Source organism: Phaethon lepturus, unplaced genomic scaffold (assembly GCF_000687285.1).
Source record: "Phaethon lepturus isolate BGI_N335 unplaced genomic scaffold, ASM68728v1 scaffold24454, whole genome shotgun sequence".
NCBI classification, from domain to species: Eukaryota; Metazoa; Chordata; class Aves; order Phaethontiformes; family Phaethontidae; genus Phaethon; species Phaethon lepturus.
Window position 1 is genome coordinate 1,866 of NW_010534397.1, and position 17,888 is coordinate 19,753.

The window sequence follows — 17,888 nt, forward strand, 5'->3', positions numbered from 1 at the left end:
GGGGGGGGGCATTCACAAAGTGCTTTGAGCTCCTGTGCCAGACGGGATGGGGCAATTCATTTCTCTTAGGAAACACCCTTATTGTTTGCTCATCAAGGATTCATTTTATTTATTTTGTTTATTTTGCAGCTGTGCACACCTGTGTGTGCGTGCATGCGGAAATTCCGGGTTATGGTTCCGTGTTCAAACGCAGACCGTGGGGGGACACACGGGGAGCACGTAGGGCACCTCCATCCTTCAGACCTGGGGCATCCCGAGCGGTCAGGATGCTCCCGTGTGGTTTTCCCAGGAAAGCCCTTGCAGGAGGATGACTTTTACTCAAAGCAATAATTGAGGCAGGGAGTACAAAGAGGAGAGGAAAATTCTCTCCTTGGCAAGTCACTCTGGGAGGATTGATTTATTATCACCCCTTAGCGTGGTTTAGACTTCAGTGGAAAAACTGGATTATTAAAAAAAAGGTGTTTTCCAAAGAGTGAAATTTATTTCATACAGTTTTTCGCTTGCTTTTGCACCGGGAATGTTAAAAGCTAAAAGCACGGTCTTGCAAGCCCCCTTCATCTGTATTTAAAGATGGGGAAACTGGGGCAGTTTTTGAGCCCAGAGGTTCTGGGCTCTGTACTTCTTCCTTTGCCATGTGGGGTTGGTGGCTGATGCAAACGGTGCAGGATCAGGCCATAAGGGGCACGTTAGCTGACACGAGAGGATCCCCGGGTGAGCTGAGATCCGGGCTAGAGACTCCCGCCTTCCCAGCCCGTGCTTGAGTCACGATATGGTCCCTGTCACCTCTGGCAGCAAGAATGGGTACATTTATTGTCTTTTTGGTTGGCGTTGCTAGCAGTTTCGCTGCGTACTTGAACGCAAAGTGTGGCTTTCTGCCTTACCTCTGCGGTGAGCTCTCTGCCAGTTCTACCCCACTTCTTCCCTGCGGGAAGGCGAGGAAGAGGCAGGGAGGGGAGCGGGGAGCCGGAGTGCCCCCCTTGCTGCTGCTGGGCTGCAGAGCCGAGGCACCGCGCTTGTGCTCGGAGCGCCGGGGTGCAGACTGCCTTTTGGGGTACCCTTGGGAAAGGAAGAAAAGCCCCATTGACGGGGGCTGAGCCGCGCCGGTCCAGCCTGGGATGAGCATCCCCTTTTGGATGAGCATCTCCTTCCCCGAGTTAAGCCCCGGACACGACTCAGGCTTTCCTCTCTCCTTTGTGTCTCCCGCAGTGCTGAGCATCCGGGGAGCGCAGGAAGAGGAGCCCACGGACCCCCAGCTGATGCGGTTAGACAACATGCTCCTGGCCGAGGGGGTAGCGGGCCCCGAAAAAGGAGGTGGCTCGGCCGCCGCTGCCGCCGCCGCTGCCGCATCAGGAGGAGCCGGCTCTGACAACTCGGTGGAGCACTCCGACTACAGAGCCAAACTCTCCCAGATCCGGCAGATCTACCACACGGAGCTGGAGAAGTACGAGCAGGTAACAGGCTCCTTCGCGGTGAAGAGCAGGGCTGCCCAAGGGTGGTGGTCATGGGGTGGTGGGAGCAGGAGCCGGAGCGGCTGGGGGGGGCGCCGTACGGGGTCGAAAGCGTGGATGTGCACAGCCTGGATCGCTACTGACATCTATTGTTAGGAGTGTGTGGGCAAACGCAAACTGTTGCTTGGTGTTGGAGTGAAAACGTGCATTTTTCAGATCGGGAGGACTGTTTTTTTGTGCTAGGATGTGGTGGGAGAATACGCTCAGCATGGGTTGCCCCTTTGATTTTTGCTCTTCACTCCTCCCCTTGCCAAAAATTGACCCTGTGAAGGTGGAGTGCTCTTTGAGCTGCTGGCCTCGGTGCAAGCAGTTTTCCAAGCAAGGCTTGAATCAAAATCTGCCTTGAATATTTTTTCTGCTTGAAAAGTTCTTTTTCCAGAAGAAAAAAAAAAAAAAGTGGCTTTTTTCTTGAGAAAAATTATTCTGAAAAAAAAAAGAAAAACTATTTATTTGGGTCACGAATACAGCTATTGGTAACACTGACAATTGCATGAAAAGCTTTGCAGGCCAACGCTCAAAACGGTTTCTTTCAAACAGTTCCAGATGTTTTGCAGACCTCTCTGCGCCGCTGCGCGGCTTGCCCTTGCGACGAATGTGGTTTCTACCCCAAGGTTGTGGTTTATGGAGTGCGAGCAAGAAAGCATCCCTCCTTTTTGGGAGCAGGATGGGCTCCACAGCCAGGGGCCGGGCGGGGTTTCAGGTCTCTGGTTTAACGCCTTCTCTGCCGATGCGACGGGGCTGCGAGCAGCCGCCGGTGCCGGGGGCTGTATGGGCGAGCCAGCCCGGCCCCTGTTGACCCGGGTAACTGGTTGTGTGGTGGGCCTGGGGGATGTCTCACCCCTTCAGATGCCACGTTGGCCAAGCTGAGGCTGCTGGTCAGCATCTTCAGACTTACACCCAGGGGTGGTGTGGAGCTACCTCAGATGGGTGCCCCTGGGTGGAGCTGGAGTCAGGGTGGCCAGGCAGGGCTCTGGTGTTGGAGAAGCCGAGTGTGGTCATGCCATGGAAGGCACCTTGGCGGAGCATTAGAGGAGGAGGGGGTGGCAGGGCCCAGGGAGCAGGCAGGGGCAGGTTGGAAGGATGAACTTTGGAGGCTGTCCTCAGCCCTTGCTGTCAGTCCCTGGAGGCATGGAGATGGGGTGGTGTGGCATGAGGGAGCCTCAGCCATCTCACATGGGTGGGAGTGGAGAGCACATCAGGGCTCGTCTTTCAGCCCCCAGGCTGAAGAGGGGGAGAGAGACCCCTCGCCTTCTGCCACCCAAGCCCAAGGAGAAACCCTTGGCACAGCCAGGGACCGGCTTCAGGGAAGAACCTTCTGCTCCTTCCTCCACTCGGGTGGGAGTTTTTGTTTGTGCGCTTTTCTGCCTTTGTTTCTGCATCATTTTTGCTCCCCAAAGGGACACACCCAGGTGAGAGAAACCTTTACCCCAGCCCCATGGGCTGAGATGGGCCACATCTTTCCTTCTCAGAACCCACTGACAGGGTTGGTTTTGCCACCAAGTTGCTTTGCAAATGGCTGTGCCGGTCCACATCTGAGGTATCGTCACCCGTGGTCCTGCAAAACCAGGGCTCAGGGTTTCTCAACCTCCGTCGCCCTCTCCCCAGTCCCGTTGTTGGTGGCTGGGGCAGTGCAACGCTTGGCTTCTCACGGCGTCTGGCTGCTGCTGTGACAGAACGGCACTCGCCGGCAATTTTGCCTTTGATGCTCTTTATTTCACGCCGAGAGGAGACGAGCTGAAATTGCTCGGGTGTCTGGGAGCAAAGAGGCACTCGGCTGAGAGCTCTCGTAGCCGGCGCTTGCCCCGAGAGATGGGAGCTGTCAGCTGGAGCTGGTGATGGGCAATTGGAGGGGCTCTGCTGACCTCGGGGATGTCTCCTTGTTGGGTCTGAGCCGTGGGTGGGGATTCAGCTTGGAAGGCTGGGGTGGGAGATAGTAAGTCAAGCCCATGTTGCCAGTCCACAAAACCAGTGTTTCTTTTCCTTGCCAGCCCCTTTTTCCGCATCATGGGGTGGCAGCTGGGGACGCTGTCCCCAGAGCAGCTGCCCATGTCCCAGGAGCACCAAAGGCTTCTCGTGCCGTCAGTGTCCGAGTGCTGCTCTCAACCTAGTTTTCGGGGCTTGTTTCTGGAAATTGGAGGATCCTGTTGTGCCTGCGAGGTGCTGTGGGGATGGAGGAGAGGGCAGTGAAGTGGTCTTCATCTGGCCTCAAAATCCCTCCCTTGTCCTCCCGACTCCTCTCGCTGCCCTGTCCTCACAGCACAGCACAGGGACGCAGGAGCAGCCAGACAGTGCTGTGCCAGCAGCAAACTAATTGGGATTATTACCTGCTTGCCCGCCCTTGTCAGGGCTCCTGCCTCACTCAGACTTAATTATTATCGTTATTTACTTCTTATCTGATGTGCTAAGAGCGTGGAGCAGGGACGTGTCTCTCTGGGAGCTGCTCCTGTGAAGCATGAGGGGCTCTGCAGGACACGTGGTACTGAGGCAGTGGGTCAAAAGGTTCATGATCTTACTCAGATACATCTATAGATCCTCCAATCCCATCCAGAAAAACAGTGGCTGGGACTTCTTCACGCTTTACATGAGTCCTAGGGCTTCATCTGCCCCAGTTCCATCCATGGTCCCTGAGAGCAAAGAAATTGGCTCCTGCCTTTCTCAGCATGTTTGCTGAGAGTCTCTCATGGCCTTTGCTTGGCAGACGAGAGAAATTTATCTGTCCCTCAAGAGCCAGCACACTCTTGCTCTGGGTCTGCCCTGAAAAGTCCCAGCTGTTGAGGCCTCCACTTGCATCTCCTTCCTGAGCAGCATTGCCTCTGTACTGTCCTTGACGCCATCGAATGACCTTCCGATCCTGGGGTTTCTTTTGCTTTTCTTGCCATCACAGGCATGCAATGAATTCACCACCCACGTGATGAACCTGCTGCGTGAGCAGAGCAGGACCCGACCTATCTCGCCGAAGGAGATAGAGCGGATGGTGAGCATCATCCACCGCAAGTTCAGCTCCATCCAGATGCAGTTGAAGCAAAGCACGTGTGAAGCCGTCATGATCTTGCGCTCCCGATTTCTGGACGCACGGTGAGTTCACCCCACCAAACCTTTCTCCCCACCTACCCTGCGCTATTGTCCAGGCCTGGGAGAGGTGTTTTGAGGTTCTGGAGTAAATTCAGGCCCATCTGAAGGGCCATGGCTCTTCGTATTGAGCCTCAGAGGCTATTTACCTTCCTTATCCTTCAGTTCTCTGTGGCTCAGTAGGAGAGGGGACATTCAGCCTCTGTCTCGGGGAGCTTCTGCCACAGCAAAACCAAAACATCCTGGGTTTGCTGTGGCAGAAGGAAATTTTGTGTCATATTCCAAGAAACCGCTACGGTGAAAATGTGCACTTCAGTTAGGGCTGAAAGCTAATCCTCCAGCCCATTCTGTCCCCTCTGGGTTCCTGTTCTTTTCCTTCTGTTCCCTCTTTCCAAAATTTTCAATTTGCTGTAGAATCATTTTACTCCCCAAGCTGGTTACGTGCAGGCTGTGGCTTGGGCTGCAGCTTGGGTTGAGGAGGAGAGACAGCTACACTGGGGATATGAGGGACGAGGTGGCAGACAGATAATGCCCAGCTGTAAATGGCACAGAATTCCCCAAGGATATATCCAGCGCTGCTTTCCCAGCACGGAGCTTTGCAGAGTAGCAGTGATGTCTTTGGCCAGGGCAGCCAGGTGTCAGGAGTCACTTTCCCAGGTGGAGGAGCTGGGTGCCAGTTTTAAGACTCTTCTGTGAGCTGGAGGATACAGTGATAACTTGAGACGAAGACTTACTTGCTTTAGAAGATGCTGAGAGAGGAGTCACCAGCAAGGTGCAGAGGAAAAGCTTCCTGGCCATGAGTCTATTGCACTCCATGTCCCAGGAGCAGGGGAAGGAAGGAGGGAAGTGGGGAAAGTCAGAGTATCTAAAATTGCATTCCTGTGTCTGGATCCCTGGCACTGATTCTCTTTTCTTTTCCTTCTATTTCCCCCTCTTTCTTCATGCTAAGGCGGAAGAGACGAAACTTCAACAAGCAGGCTACAGAAATCCTGAATGAGTATTTCTATTCCCATCTCAGCAACCCTTACCCCAGTGAGGAAGCCAAAGAAGAGCTAGCCAAGAAATGCGGCATCACAGTCTCACAGGTAAGAGAGCTCAGAAATAGAGCAAAGACGGTTACTGCTAATGGGAAACCTTAGCGTGGTGAAGGGCACTCCAGACCCCAGTCAAGTCAGTCATGTCCCAGCGTTGAGCATTTAATTACTAAATGAGTTTAGTGCAATTTAGTGTGAGTGGATGGGAGAGCAGATGGCAAACTTGCAGATTGAAGCCATGGATAGGAAAGAAGGTTTGGGAGAGGATTTAGAAGGGACAAGGACTTCATGGAGCGATGACTGTGTGTGCAGCCAAGGTGTTAACAGCACAGAAATAATGTGGTGTGACCCACAGAGGCAAAGTCTTCTCCTCAAGGAATTAGTGCTGAGCTGACTTGCAAGTAGAGCTCATTTGAGCTGAAAGTGCATTCTTCAAGCCAAGGGATTCGAAGGCAGTAAGGAAGAGTTACGCAGATTTTGCTTGGTAGGGTAGAATGGACGAGGTCCTGATGGGAAGCGTTTGCGTCAGACAGGCTAACGGTTATAGTTTGTGCTCAAGGAGGGTGGGCTTCCTCAGGGTCGTTCTCTCTGCCATTACTCTTGTGCTGTGGTACATGACATCTCCCTGACTTGCTTATCCCTCAGAGAAAGGTGGTCAATAAAGACAAATCAAATTATTTCCATACATTCAAGGCAGCCACGTAGTTCCTGCAGTCTGTAGCTTTGACCTGGGAACTGCTGGGATTTGTGAGAAGTGCAGTCAGTCCTTGAAGTGTTCAGCCATACATTGCTCAGGCCTGCCCTTCTGGATTTCCTCTCTTTTCGGAGCAAGTTGCGTGATTGAAAGCTGATCTGTATGGCCTCTGGTAGTCTTGTCCTCATGTGAGCTTAGCACTCCCTCTAGGCTCCCATTGCATTCCCCATCTTGGGCCGCTTCCCAGGCCCAGGCACAGGCCTGTTCATCGCTTGAGTAAACTGAAGACAGCAGTAGCATCTGGTGTCCTTGTGAGAGCATGTCTGCCTTCAGCAAGAGCAACAGCATCCAAGGGTAGGTGTCACCACCATGTTGAATGCCTGCTGAGTGACTCCGATTGCATCCCCTGGGTCAGAAGACCCAAGCATTGATTCTGCCCAGTTAACCTACAACAGACAGCACATATTGGCTTAGGTAAAACTACAGCTGTCCTGATGCTTCCCCTCTCACTTTTAATTCATCTGTTCACACTTACAACTTTTCCCTTGCAAAGAGAAAATACCCAGGAGAAATGCTGCTCTTAGGATATTTTTTGACCGTGCTGTATCAAGGCTGCTTCGTGCCTGTCTCCAGGATCTCCCTCCCTTCTTTGTCCAAAGAAGGCAGAAACAAACGCACATCCAGGTCTCTGCTTTTGCTGAGGCTAAGTGGGAACATGGGACAGCATGAATCTACGCAAGTCATGAGCAGAGATGAGCTGAACTCAAAAGCTGACCAGGGTACACAGGTTCTTTGCTTCACAAGTTTTAAGGTGAAGATTGATTGTGGCAGCCGTTTATCCTGATTTCAGAGAGTTTACCCACCAGCTCCACCATTTGAAGCCAGAAGAGCTGTTGTAGAGAGAAGGCCAAGTGGGAAGATCACAAAGGAGCACATTGTCATTAATGAGAAACCTGGACCAAGACGTGGAATGGAGCTCCTTGCACCTGCTCCTGGTGCCATCGAAATGTTCACTTCCAGATCTGGGTTGGGTGCTGATGTGAGTTGCTACCTTTTGCCTCCCAGGAGTCTCTGCAAGTTATATTTTCTTTTTCCTGCTCTGCAGCAGCACAGGATTGGATACCTGAAGTTCAGTAGCAGGTAAATTGGTGGATGAAGCCACTTCTGTGTAGAAGCTGCTGAACGCTCTAGGAGCACTGCAGATAGAAAGCATTACAGGAATAAAAAGCATATGGGTTTCAGTTATCAACACCCAAGCCAAAACAATTTCCCTAAGATGAGGAAAAAATCCTGAGCTTCCCAGGATGAACATCCAGTATTGTCTTCTGTGTCTTGGTGCTTGGACAGTCCATTTGGAAGGGGGAGCACTGATGTGCTTGTGCACCAGCAAGCAAAGGGAGAATGTCCTTGGAGTCACACCAAAACGGTTGGTCTGCTAGCTCAAGATTGAAGCTCCAAGCAATCCTAGGAGTGTTGGAGCTCTTCTGAGAGAGTTGCAGCATCCTTAGAATTTGCCCATCCTCTTCATCCTGATGAGCTTTCTCAAACAAGGTCAGTAGCAGCTGGAAGTTGTCTTCTGCTTAGAGACCTGCATGTAGGAAGACATTCCCCTGATTCTCTGTGTTCGGTGTTGTCGAAGAAGAAGCTGAAAGCTGCTTCCCAAACTGTAGGTTGAATATTTCCCACATCTTCTCTGAAATTGTTCAGTGCAGCATAGTATCCACAAATGAACAGGGTTATCATCAGCAGGGTATGGAGCAGGATTTTGAGAAGGCTGAGTTCATGGTGGTTCAGGAGGTACATTTTCCCTGGGAAGCCCTTCTGGGCAGATACCACAGCCCGGTTTCACGGACTTCAGAGTTACGCTGTCGCTGTGCTGAACTTCTGACATGCGAACTTGGGGGTGTTTATCCAGACACTTGGCGGGCTGTCCGAGCGACCTTCCTGTTGAGCATTCATCTTGCTGCTCCCAGGATATCGCCCTGACAGTCTGCGAGGATCACTGCTCGGACCTCTCCTTGTGGCTTTCTGAGGTTCATGCATTGCACTGCTGCAGGCACACGGAAACAGCTTTTGCCAGGACTGGCATGAGCAGAGCTGTGCCGCTTCATTCTGCCTCCGGATCTGGCCCATCATTTTTAGCCACCCCCATGTCTTGTGAAGAAGTTCATCCTGCTTCTTTTCTTTTTTTAAAATACATCCACTAGCCCCATTCGGCACACTTCTAGTCATTTAGACACATCAGGCTCGTAGTGGTCTCTGGGCAAACACAATGGAAACATCTCCTGCCCCTTTCCAAGGGACACACTTGTTCCCTGGGACCAACATTAGGTCGTAGGACGAGCCCTGTGCTCCCTCTCCAGCCTTCCCCTGAAGTTCCCGGTTTATGTAGTGGCTCATGCTAAACCATCCAAAGCCGAGTTCAGCTGGATGAGGAGCATCCGCTTCTGGCCTTTTGCACTGATTTCACTCCGATGAAAAGCAGAGCTTCAGTGGTATTAAGGCAATTTTGTGTGTCAGCCAGGCCCGGATAAATTCGCTGGGCTTTCTACCTGAAAGCCACACTGGCTTCTGCGAAGGGAGGAGACGGGGCATCTGGGAATCAGGGCATCTGTCCCTGTCAAAGGGCTACGGAGGAGGAGGCAAATAAAAAGTTCCAAAATGACGCATATCTGTTTTCAAATGCAATTTCAGGGTCATTCTCGGGTTTTTTTAAACCCATCTGATATTTTTGTGGGGTGGGTCTAGCAGTTCCTGTGGTGCATCCCCTTTGTGGACATCCCATCCACAGAGGAACCAGATATACCTGCACAAACCCAGTGCTCCCAAGGGGGTCCCACCGCCTTTCCTGGGCTTGGTGTGGCACGCAGGGGTAGAAGGTGCTTGCTGCCACGGCTAGGGAAAGGGAGGGGGGGCACGGGAAAAAGAATATGCACTGCTTAACCTGAACTGATGCACCTTCCTCACCCAGCCGCGCTCGCCAGAGCCGAATCGTTAACGTCTTTATCTTCTCTTAAACTCGCTCTAGGTATCAAACTGGTTTGGAAATAAGAGAATCCGGTACAAGAAGAACATAGGTAAATTTCAAGAGGAAGCCAATATTTATGCTGCCAAAACGGCTGTCACGGCTACCAATGTGTCAGCCCATGGAAGCCAGGCTAACTCACCCTCAACTCCCAATTCAGCTGGTTAGTTTTTGGTTTTTTTTTTATTTTGGGTCGTTAGTGTTCGTTTTTTTGTTTGTTTCCCTCCCTCTAATCTCTCTCTTGTTTTCTCCTTTTGGTTATTTCAATTTTTATTTTCTGGTTTTGGTTGGCTCACTTTTGTGGTCTTAAAAAGAGACATGGGTTTGGTTTTAGGGGTTGTTTTGTGGGGGTTACTTTATTTTCTTTGTCCCATGTCCCCCCCCCCCGCCTTTTTTCTTTCCTCTGTTTTTTTCTCTTCCCCTTCCCTGATCTGTTTTTTGTTTGGAAAACTATGTGATCAGACCTTGTGACTGACGTTGCTACGTTGGGGGTTATATGCATGGATGGTAAATGCAAAACCAGAAAAATTATCTGAAAAAAACGTTGCTGGGATTGCTTGCACTGTGCGGGGAGAAAACAAATAATTAAAAAGTCATTGCATAATGATTTTATTTCACTGGGGCTGAAAGCATGAGTGGCCCTAATGGATAAAACCCAGCATTTCTGGGATGTCCTAACTCATGCCATTTTAGGGGTTGTTTTGGGTAGATTTGTATCCTTTGGTTCTCTTTCTGTTGTGATTACCTTTGACTGCTTATATGACAATGTCTGGATCACCTGCAAGAGTGTGCTGTGTGTGAATTTTATTTTCCCTTTGTGTCAGTGTGATCCAGGGAAATCCATGGGTCGTTGCCCTCCCTTTCCCCCTTTCCCACCCATTTGCTGTGGTTTCCATTTGTTTGTTTTGAGGGTCAAAGGCACAGAGCACTTTGCCCAGATTTCAACTCCTCCGCTAGAGAGCAATGCTTAGTTCATGTGTGGTGCCTGCCGGGAGGACGGCCGACCCAAAAATGATCCCAGGCTGCAGTCGGCTGCTTGTGCTCCACTCTCAAGAGCAGTGGAAGATTGCAGTTTGTTTAAAAGGAGGGAAAAAAGTGAACTTCATGGGTTCCTTCGTTATCCATGCAAATATCTGTGTGCCTGTTTTCCTTTTAGGGGTGGGAGGGAGAGTGGGAATGTGCCACTCCTGTGCCTTTGAGCTCGCTGTCTGCTCATGGTACCCTTTCACCGGGGCATGATGCTTGCTGTTACCAGGTAGGCTACTAAGAGGAAGGAGACTGGGGGGGAGCAAAGAGGATGGTGGGCAGCAGGAGAAGCTGGACGTTAGGTAGGCCACCAGTGGTACACCATGCAAATGCTGGTTGCTATCAGGACATGCTTCTATAGTGAGCGCAACCCTGCCTGTGACAGGTATCAGAGGACTTGCACCCCAGAAGCACCCCCAGATCTGGAGGATTTGAGTGGAAAGTGGAGAGCCAGGGGTCAAACAAGGGGAGAAACCAGTGGCATGGGCCTCTGGCTGGTCTCCCAAACCAGCCCCCCAAGGGAAGGCAAAGGCCGTCCATTACTCACAAGCTAACGTGGTAAGCGGTGGTTGATCGCTCTGTGCTGGCGAGCTCCTCCACACCTTGCAGGAACTCATGTGGATGGCTTGCACAGAAGCAAGCGGTAGAAGGCTTATTCAGTTGAGCAGTAGAGACAAGTCCCTACACACAACCACTTAATTTCCAGGGGACGTGTTACTTGCTAGGGATCTGCCCCCAGAGCCGTCTAGAGCAGAGATGTTGCAGCTTTTGGTTGCAGGTCAGAAATACTGTTGGGAGGCATGTGCCGTCTGCTCTGGCTCAGCTGAGGTGCTCAGAGGGCTCAGGTGGACATGGCAGAGTTTTGCAGGGGCAAATGGTTTGCAGGAATTTGGTTTGAGTCTTTTCTTTTTTGTTTGTTTGGGGTTTTTTCCCCTTTTCCTTCCATTGTTTGAACTGCTGAAGATTTAGCTGCAGTTTTTAAAATGTCATCCTTTCCAAACAGCCCACTCAAAATACCTGGTCAAGTGTCTCTTGACATTAACACCCCCATGTAAAAAAGGCTGGAGGGTAGAGAGCAGAACTGTGTGTGTTGAGGGAGATGCCTACTGCCGTCCACGTCAGCTTGGACCAAGGAGAGACAGCTTTCCTTCTTTTCCGCTCTCTTCCACTGGAGTCAGATCCAAAGGTCTGGAGTAGCAAGGAAAGAGCTTCAAATTGCTTAAACGGGTTTGGATCTGGCCCACATGTCGTGGAATAGGCATTTCCCCAGTGCCTGCCTAGTTAAATACTGCTCCAGTGCGAGCCTGCTTCGTTGCCTTCCCCACAGGCAGTAACATGGCTGTTTCAAAGATAAATTGGCCAATACCCTGCAGTAAACAGCTAAGATAATCCCTGGATAACACTACGCTTTCCAGGAAGGACAAACAGTCTTGTTATTAACGTGTAAGACTTGAGCTCCTGCGTCCTCTTTCTGGCTCGCTTGTCAGCACTCCAGAAGCATCAACCTCTTTTCACGTGCCTAATGTTGCGGCGGTGCTAAAGCAGCACATGAGTGCAAGGGGAGCTCACGGGTCATGGAGATCCTTCTTCTGCTAGAAGCAAAGTGTTTCTAACCTGACCCAGATCCCGCCACCCTCCCGGTACGCTGCAGCAGTGGCAGAGCAGTGTGGAGCCGCACTGTCAGCACCGCAATAGTTTCTGGGTCTGCTTGCAGAGATAGTGGGTTCAGATGTCCTTGTAGTCCTCTCCTGAGAAGACAGCTGGAAGGGCCTCAGAATTTTGTCTCCAACAGTGGCATCCCAGGTTGAGATCTCCCCGGCTGACCCATGCGGATTTAACAGCTGAGTCAAGCATCCCTGCATTTTCACGTTGTGGGATAAAGGCACGTCCTGATGACATGTGGAGTCGCATGACCTCCCCTGCTTCAGGTTGTCCTCGAGGTGCTAGCAGCAAGAAGCACACCTGTACACGCTAGGTCTGAAATAACCTGTCTGTGAAAGATCTGAAGGATGGTGTCAAGGGCCATGAGCCACCCAGATGTGCTGAATTGCCCTGGGAGGAAGGTCGAAGTGGATGAAGAGGTGAAGGACTAAAATGGATGATGCCTCTCCTTTTATACCATGGACTTTTTTCTGTTTTCAGATCATTGGCTGAGACTTTGATGAGGAAGGAGCCTGAACAAAGGCTGGCTTTTCAGGGAATTTTTAGGACCTTCTGATTTAAATACATTGTAGAGCATGTGGAAAGAAAGAGAGTAGGCAGAGGACAGGTCATGAGAAGGAAGCGACCAGCAATGTAGTCCCTGGAGGGCCATGATGTTGGAAGAGGAGGTGGAACTGGATGTGATGGGACCTGGGACAGGAGCTAAATTCATTTCTTCTGTGGCTGTGCAGGCCCATCTGTTCTCTGCATTGATGCCCATGTTACCGGAGATCGGTGAATGGCTACAGTCAGTCAAAGAGATTGGCCACACATTGACAAGGGCAAGGATTGCATCTGTCTAGCCATCTGGCACGTTCAAAGCAGGGTCCCCCATCCTCAGTCACCCAGGCCTGAATGTCAAACACCTTTTCATCCTGAATACACACAGTTGGGCTTTATCAGCCAGATGTTCAAATAAGCTGAGATGTCTGGCTCATTTGGGCTAACAACTCCCCATCCTCACTTTGATTGCCTGGACAATCTCAGCACAAAAACCACATGGCACATGAAAGCTATTTTATGTGGACAGACCCTTTTGCCAACCAGAGTCCTCAAGGGCCACACACAGGTGATGACATTCAGTGAAATCTTCCATGCAGAGCAGCCAAAATTGACCTGAACTGGTTGGTTTTTTCCTACTCACCCTTTTGTTTTGTAAAAATTTTCTTGCTAAGCTGCTGATGGAGGGGATCGTGCTGTCTGGAAATGTACTTCATCAGGCACAGGCCTGATTGCTGTATCTTCTCTTCTTTGCCTTCCTCCCTTTGTGGCCATGAACTTGTCCAGAGCACAGCACTGAAGAGGATCCAGTTTCAGCAGTGAGGCTCTTCTGATCACGGTCTCACTGTCCTGAGTGTTGGTTAGCAAGTGAAAAAGAACAGATGTCCTGCTGGGTCATCACAGGCTTTTAGACCTGCTATCAAACTTGGTGGCTTTGTTCAGCTAAAGAGCTACATGGTCCATCAAGTTCTTCCCTCATCTTTGACCATGGAAGAAACACAAGGAAATGCTACAGGGCACGTAAATTCTGTGGTCTCAATGCATATATGCCATACATGTCATTGGTATTGACTAGGAGTCTTGTATACATGACCAAAGTCAACTTCAGTGGTTCAGTATGCTGGATCTCTGTCTCATTGGTGGTAGGTGGTATGAAGCAGCAGATGAGGATGGCTTGATTTCAGCTCCAGTGAACACCATCACTGTGTTTGTTTATTCTTGATGCCATTTGAGTTGTCAAATACTTTAGAGAAAAGGACTGGTTAGAGGTCCTGGAAAATTTGAGATGGAAGTGGAGACTGTAAAAACATTAGAGAAGACATCAGAGAAGCTGGAGAAGCAGCTCTCTGAAGAGCTGCAGAAGTGGTGCATGAAATACCAGCAGTCAAGCTTGTGAAGATGTTTTAATTGGAGGCAAACTTGAAGTGGGTTTTACTAATCAGAAGTGTTAGGGTGGAATAGATCTCCTTGTGGGCATTGTTTTGATGTAGGCTTTCAGCCAGTGGCAAGGTCTGAGTGCCATAGCTTGTTTAAACATTTCCACCACTCTTTCTGAAGCTGGTGATGCCCAGAAACTCAGCAGTAAGGAATAGTTATGATAAATCTTGGGTTTGATAAGACGTCTGGATGCTGAGGGTGAACCAGTGTTCCACACTGCTACAGGTCATGAAAAGTGTTGTTTTTTCTGGGTTTTTTTTTGTCTGCACAAAATAGCAGCAGGGAATTCCATGCCAAGATAAGAGCCCTTTCCTCCAGTGTTCACAAGCTCAAAGACGGTTGTTACCTCTCAGTTCTTGAGGAGCCCCAGGTCAAATTATGACCACTGAAAACCTTTGGTGTGTTCACAATAGAACCTTTCAGAGGGACGGGTTAGATTTATGGTGGAACCTCCTCTAGTGGAAGGATTTGACTTGTATTCCTGGATCTTGCCTCCATGGAGGATACCAGTCTTAATTTTCAGGGCTCTTCACATTGCTGTTCCCTCTCCTACCCCAGGGCCTCAGCCCCTCTTAGCTGTGTCTCTGAGACTTTGGGCCATCATAATTTTCATACGTGGCTAGCACGAAGACAGTGGAGTGCTGAAGCAGCAGGGCGACAAAGGGCTCTCTGCAATTACGGCTCTGATACAGATGCATCCATACATGCGGGGCCATTGGTATGCGCATATTTATCTTTGCATCCACATCAGCGGCAAGACATATTTACCATTTAGATATGCACATATATTGTAAAAATACCCTGTGCCAATAGCATTGTATATCTTGTAAGTGACATCTCCAGCGCTCCTCATGATTTCCAAGGCACCGGCGCTCTTCAGAGCTAGAGTTTGTGGCTGTTTGTTTATTTTCATTTCTTCCCTCCCAGTCTCAGTTTTATGGCCAGGTTTGTTAAGTTTCAATAAAAGATCAGTTAGGTTTATGACATTTTTATATGTTATTATTGTTACAGTTTTCTTTTGGTAGGGTAAGGTGGGATGAAATGTTGCTCTGCTGGGGGCAGAGCGATAGCGGTGTCCTGTCAGGTGCTCAGAGACCCCCAAGTCCTCTTCTCAGCTCTGCCACTGATCATTTGTGTGATCTCAAAGGTTTCTGCTCACCTTAAAGAACAGGAGAATATTCTTTGCTTCTCGTGAACGGTAGCTGCAAAGTCCTTTGGTTCTCAGCTGCTGCGGGAGTACGAAGTCACGTTAGCGCCCTGGTAAATCACTGGTCAAAGCGATCATTCAGAAAACCGGGTAGGAAGCATCTTGGTGTACGTGAAAAGTGCCCATCTTCACGCTTAAAGTTGAGCAGTGTCAGGATGGGCTATCCTCAGTCTGCCAGCTCATTTCACTTGTTTTTTTGCCTTGAAAATAGCAAGTAACCTGAGACGTCGGGAAGTGACAGGAGCCCATTGCCAGCTGAGCAGAGGAGGTGATGGTTACAGCTGCCTTCTGCCTAGTCCCGGTTATTTTACGCAGCGCTGTGGGATTGCTCTCTGGAACAGGTTGGGCAGGGTTGACAGTGAGCACAGACAATGAGCTATTCCTGGCTCTGCTCTTTTCAGGCGCTGGTGGGAGGGTCCTGATCCAAGACTCACTGTGCTCAAGATGAGTCTCTTGACTTGGGCCTTGTATCTAGCAGTGACGTTTCTGCTTTCCTTCAATTCTGAGAATTCCCAGCACCTGACAAAAGAGCCAGTTGCAGAGAGCTGCAGAGAGTTTAGTGAACATGAAGTCTCCGGCATAGACTTCCCACCTGCTCCTTGATCTTTCTTGGAGGTGGCTTCCTTCAGAGGATCCTTCTTGGTCCACCTCCGGGGCAGAGCTGGGGTCTGTCCAGAGTGTTTCTTCCTTCTCCAGCAAAGGGAGGGGGATTGCCAGGCATTTCTCAGAGTGCACGCATGAGCCATAGTTGGGCAACTCCGCCAGGACTGTGGTTGCCAGTCTTCCAAGTTGGAAGTGGCAGTGGAGATGATGAGAGTGTATTTGGGGTTGGAGCTGAAAGCGTAGCTGACCTGGGCCCCTGAAGTCTCTCCTTTCCAAGGCTAACGTCATGTATATAACCAAACCTTGCACGTTGAGCTGTCTCACACTTAACGCGCTGATCTGCACGATAAGTTCTGAAAATAATCCCATAAAACCTTTTTATTTATTTTTAACCCACTTCCCTCCTCCCCCGCCTTCCAGTTACATGATGGGTTTGCTTCTCCCGTTCAATAGTTGAGGAGGTGCTCAGATATCTCAAAGCTGGAAGCAGAAAGCCTTGTTTCTGCAAAGGCGGGATTTTATTTTTTTTTCTTTTCATTTGTCTTCTTTTTTTCCTGATCCCACCCAGTTGTCTTCACCGTTATCATTTTTTAGCGTAACGTTGGCGACTGGTGCATGCGGTGGGGAATTTGCTTACAGAGCTCATTCTTCTGGGGCAGCTGACCCAGGAGGGCTGTGACACCCTTGCATTCTCTCGTGGCCGGTCACGATGAAAGACACTCGCTGACGTGATGGGTACTGGGAGTCTAGCCCAGGTGCCTTCGTGTTTTTGTGAGCCTTTGCTCCTGCTGCGCTGCAGTTCCCACCAGTGATGGGTTCCTGATGTCCTGAAGGCAAACCCCACGCACCGCTCCCTCGCAGAGCTCCCCATGGCTCAGTGGGAGCGCCGGCCGTGGAAGTGGACGGTGTCTGGATGCGCTCACCCTGCAGAGAGCAGCGCAGACTTACCCACCCGGATCTGAGCTGCTCAGAAACGGCAGTAGCGGGGGCCTGGTTTGCCCTGATGAAAAGGCTTCCGCTCTTGATAGCGAGGCTTGTTTGGGTAATTCTGTTCTCCAGTGCAGTCTGCCGGGTGGACACCTCCAACAACCGAGATTTTTAAAGCTGCCTGAAGGATTTTGATGCCCTGAAATGAAGGGAAAGGGCCGTCTGAGTCCTCCAGGCTGGGTTTTGTTTGTCTCAGTTGAGAGCATGAAGAATCCTTCCTCCAGCTGAGGAGCTGTTGAAGAATGTTCTTGGCATTGAGCTGTAACAACATGTGGCTTTGAATAACCTCAAGAGTGCATCCTTTTTTTTTTTTTTTTTTTTTTTTTTTTCTTGTCTCTTTTTTATTTACTAACCTGACTGTGCGTTTTGGTTTTGTGGTTGCTTTGCATGTTGTTCCTTCCTCTTGGCTGAGAGTCATGGGGTGGATCTTTTTCCTTTCTGGCCTCCCTCTTTCCTTTCCAGGTTCTTCCAGTTCTTTTAACATGTCAAACTCTGGAGATTTGTTCATGAGCGTGCAGTCTCTCAATGGGGATTCTTACCAAGGGGCCCAGGTTGGAGCCAACGTGCAGTCACAGGTAGGGACCCATCCGATGTACTGCCAGTGAATGCATTAGTGTTGGAGGAGCCTTTGATTGTATTGGCACTTCTCCCTCCCGTCCGAAAAGAGCAAATCTCAACCAGCACAAATGAACCAACCAACACTTAAAAAAGGCAAACCAAACCGAAAAACCAACCAACCAAAAAAAGCAACAGCAACAACCACCAAAAAATTTCAATCCAAAAGAAACCAAACACCCAACCAAACCAACAACCATGGTCTTGAGGAGACTTGCCCACACTTTGTGAATGCATTTGGCTCTGGCTTGATAGTCATACTAGGAGGAGAGGAGGCTCAGGAGAACAGGCATGAACTCAGACGAATGCAGCTGAGGTTTAGGTTCTGCTTGCTTTATTCTTCCAAGGGAAGGGGCCAGATGTTTGGACTGGTGTCTCATTTTACAAAGCTTCCACTTACTCCTTTGATGCCAAACCAGGTGTCTGCTGAAGGCAAGAAATGCTCAGATACACAGCTAGAATTTTTTTTTTTTTTTTTTAA

The 17,888-nt window shown here is 50.0% G+C and overlaps 1 protein-coding gene across 1 annotated transcript; it reads left to right on the forward strand.

The window, feature by feature from the left end:
- Nucleotides 1-1,206: 1,206 nt before the first annotated feature.
- LOC104619595 (pre-B-cell leukemia transcription factor 1) lies at nucleotides 1,207-17,367 on the forward strand (the record flags this gene model as incomplete). The annotated part of the gene is made up of 5 exons (XM_010285520.1): nucleotides 1,207-1,451; nucleotides 4,393-4,583; nucleotides 5,527-5,662; nucleotides 9,334-9,493; nucleotides 17,255-17,367. Coding segments are annotated over 5 exons (845 nt in total), but the record flags the coding sequence as incomplete, so codon positions are not given.
- Between the last annotated feature and the right edge of the window lie 521 nt (nucleotides 17,368-17,888).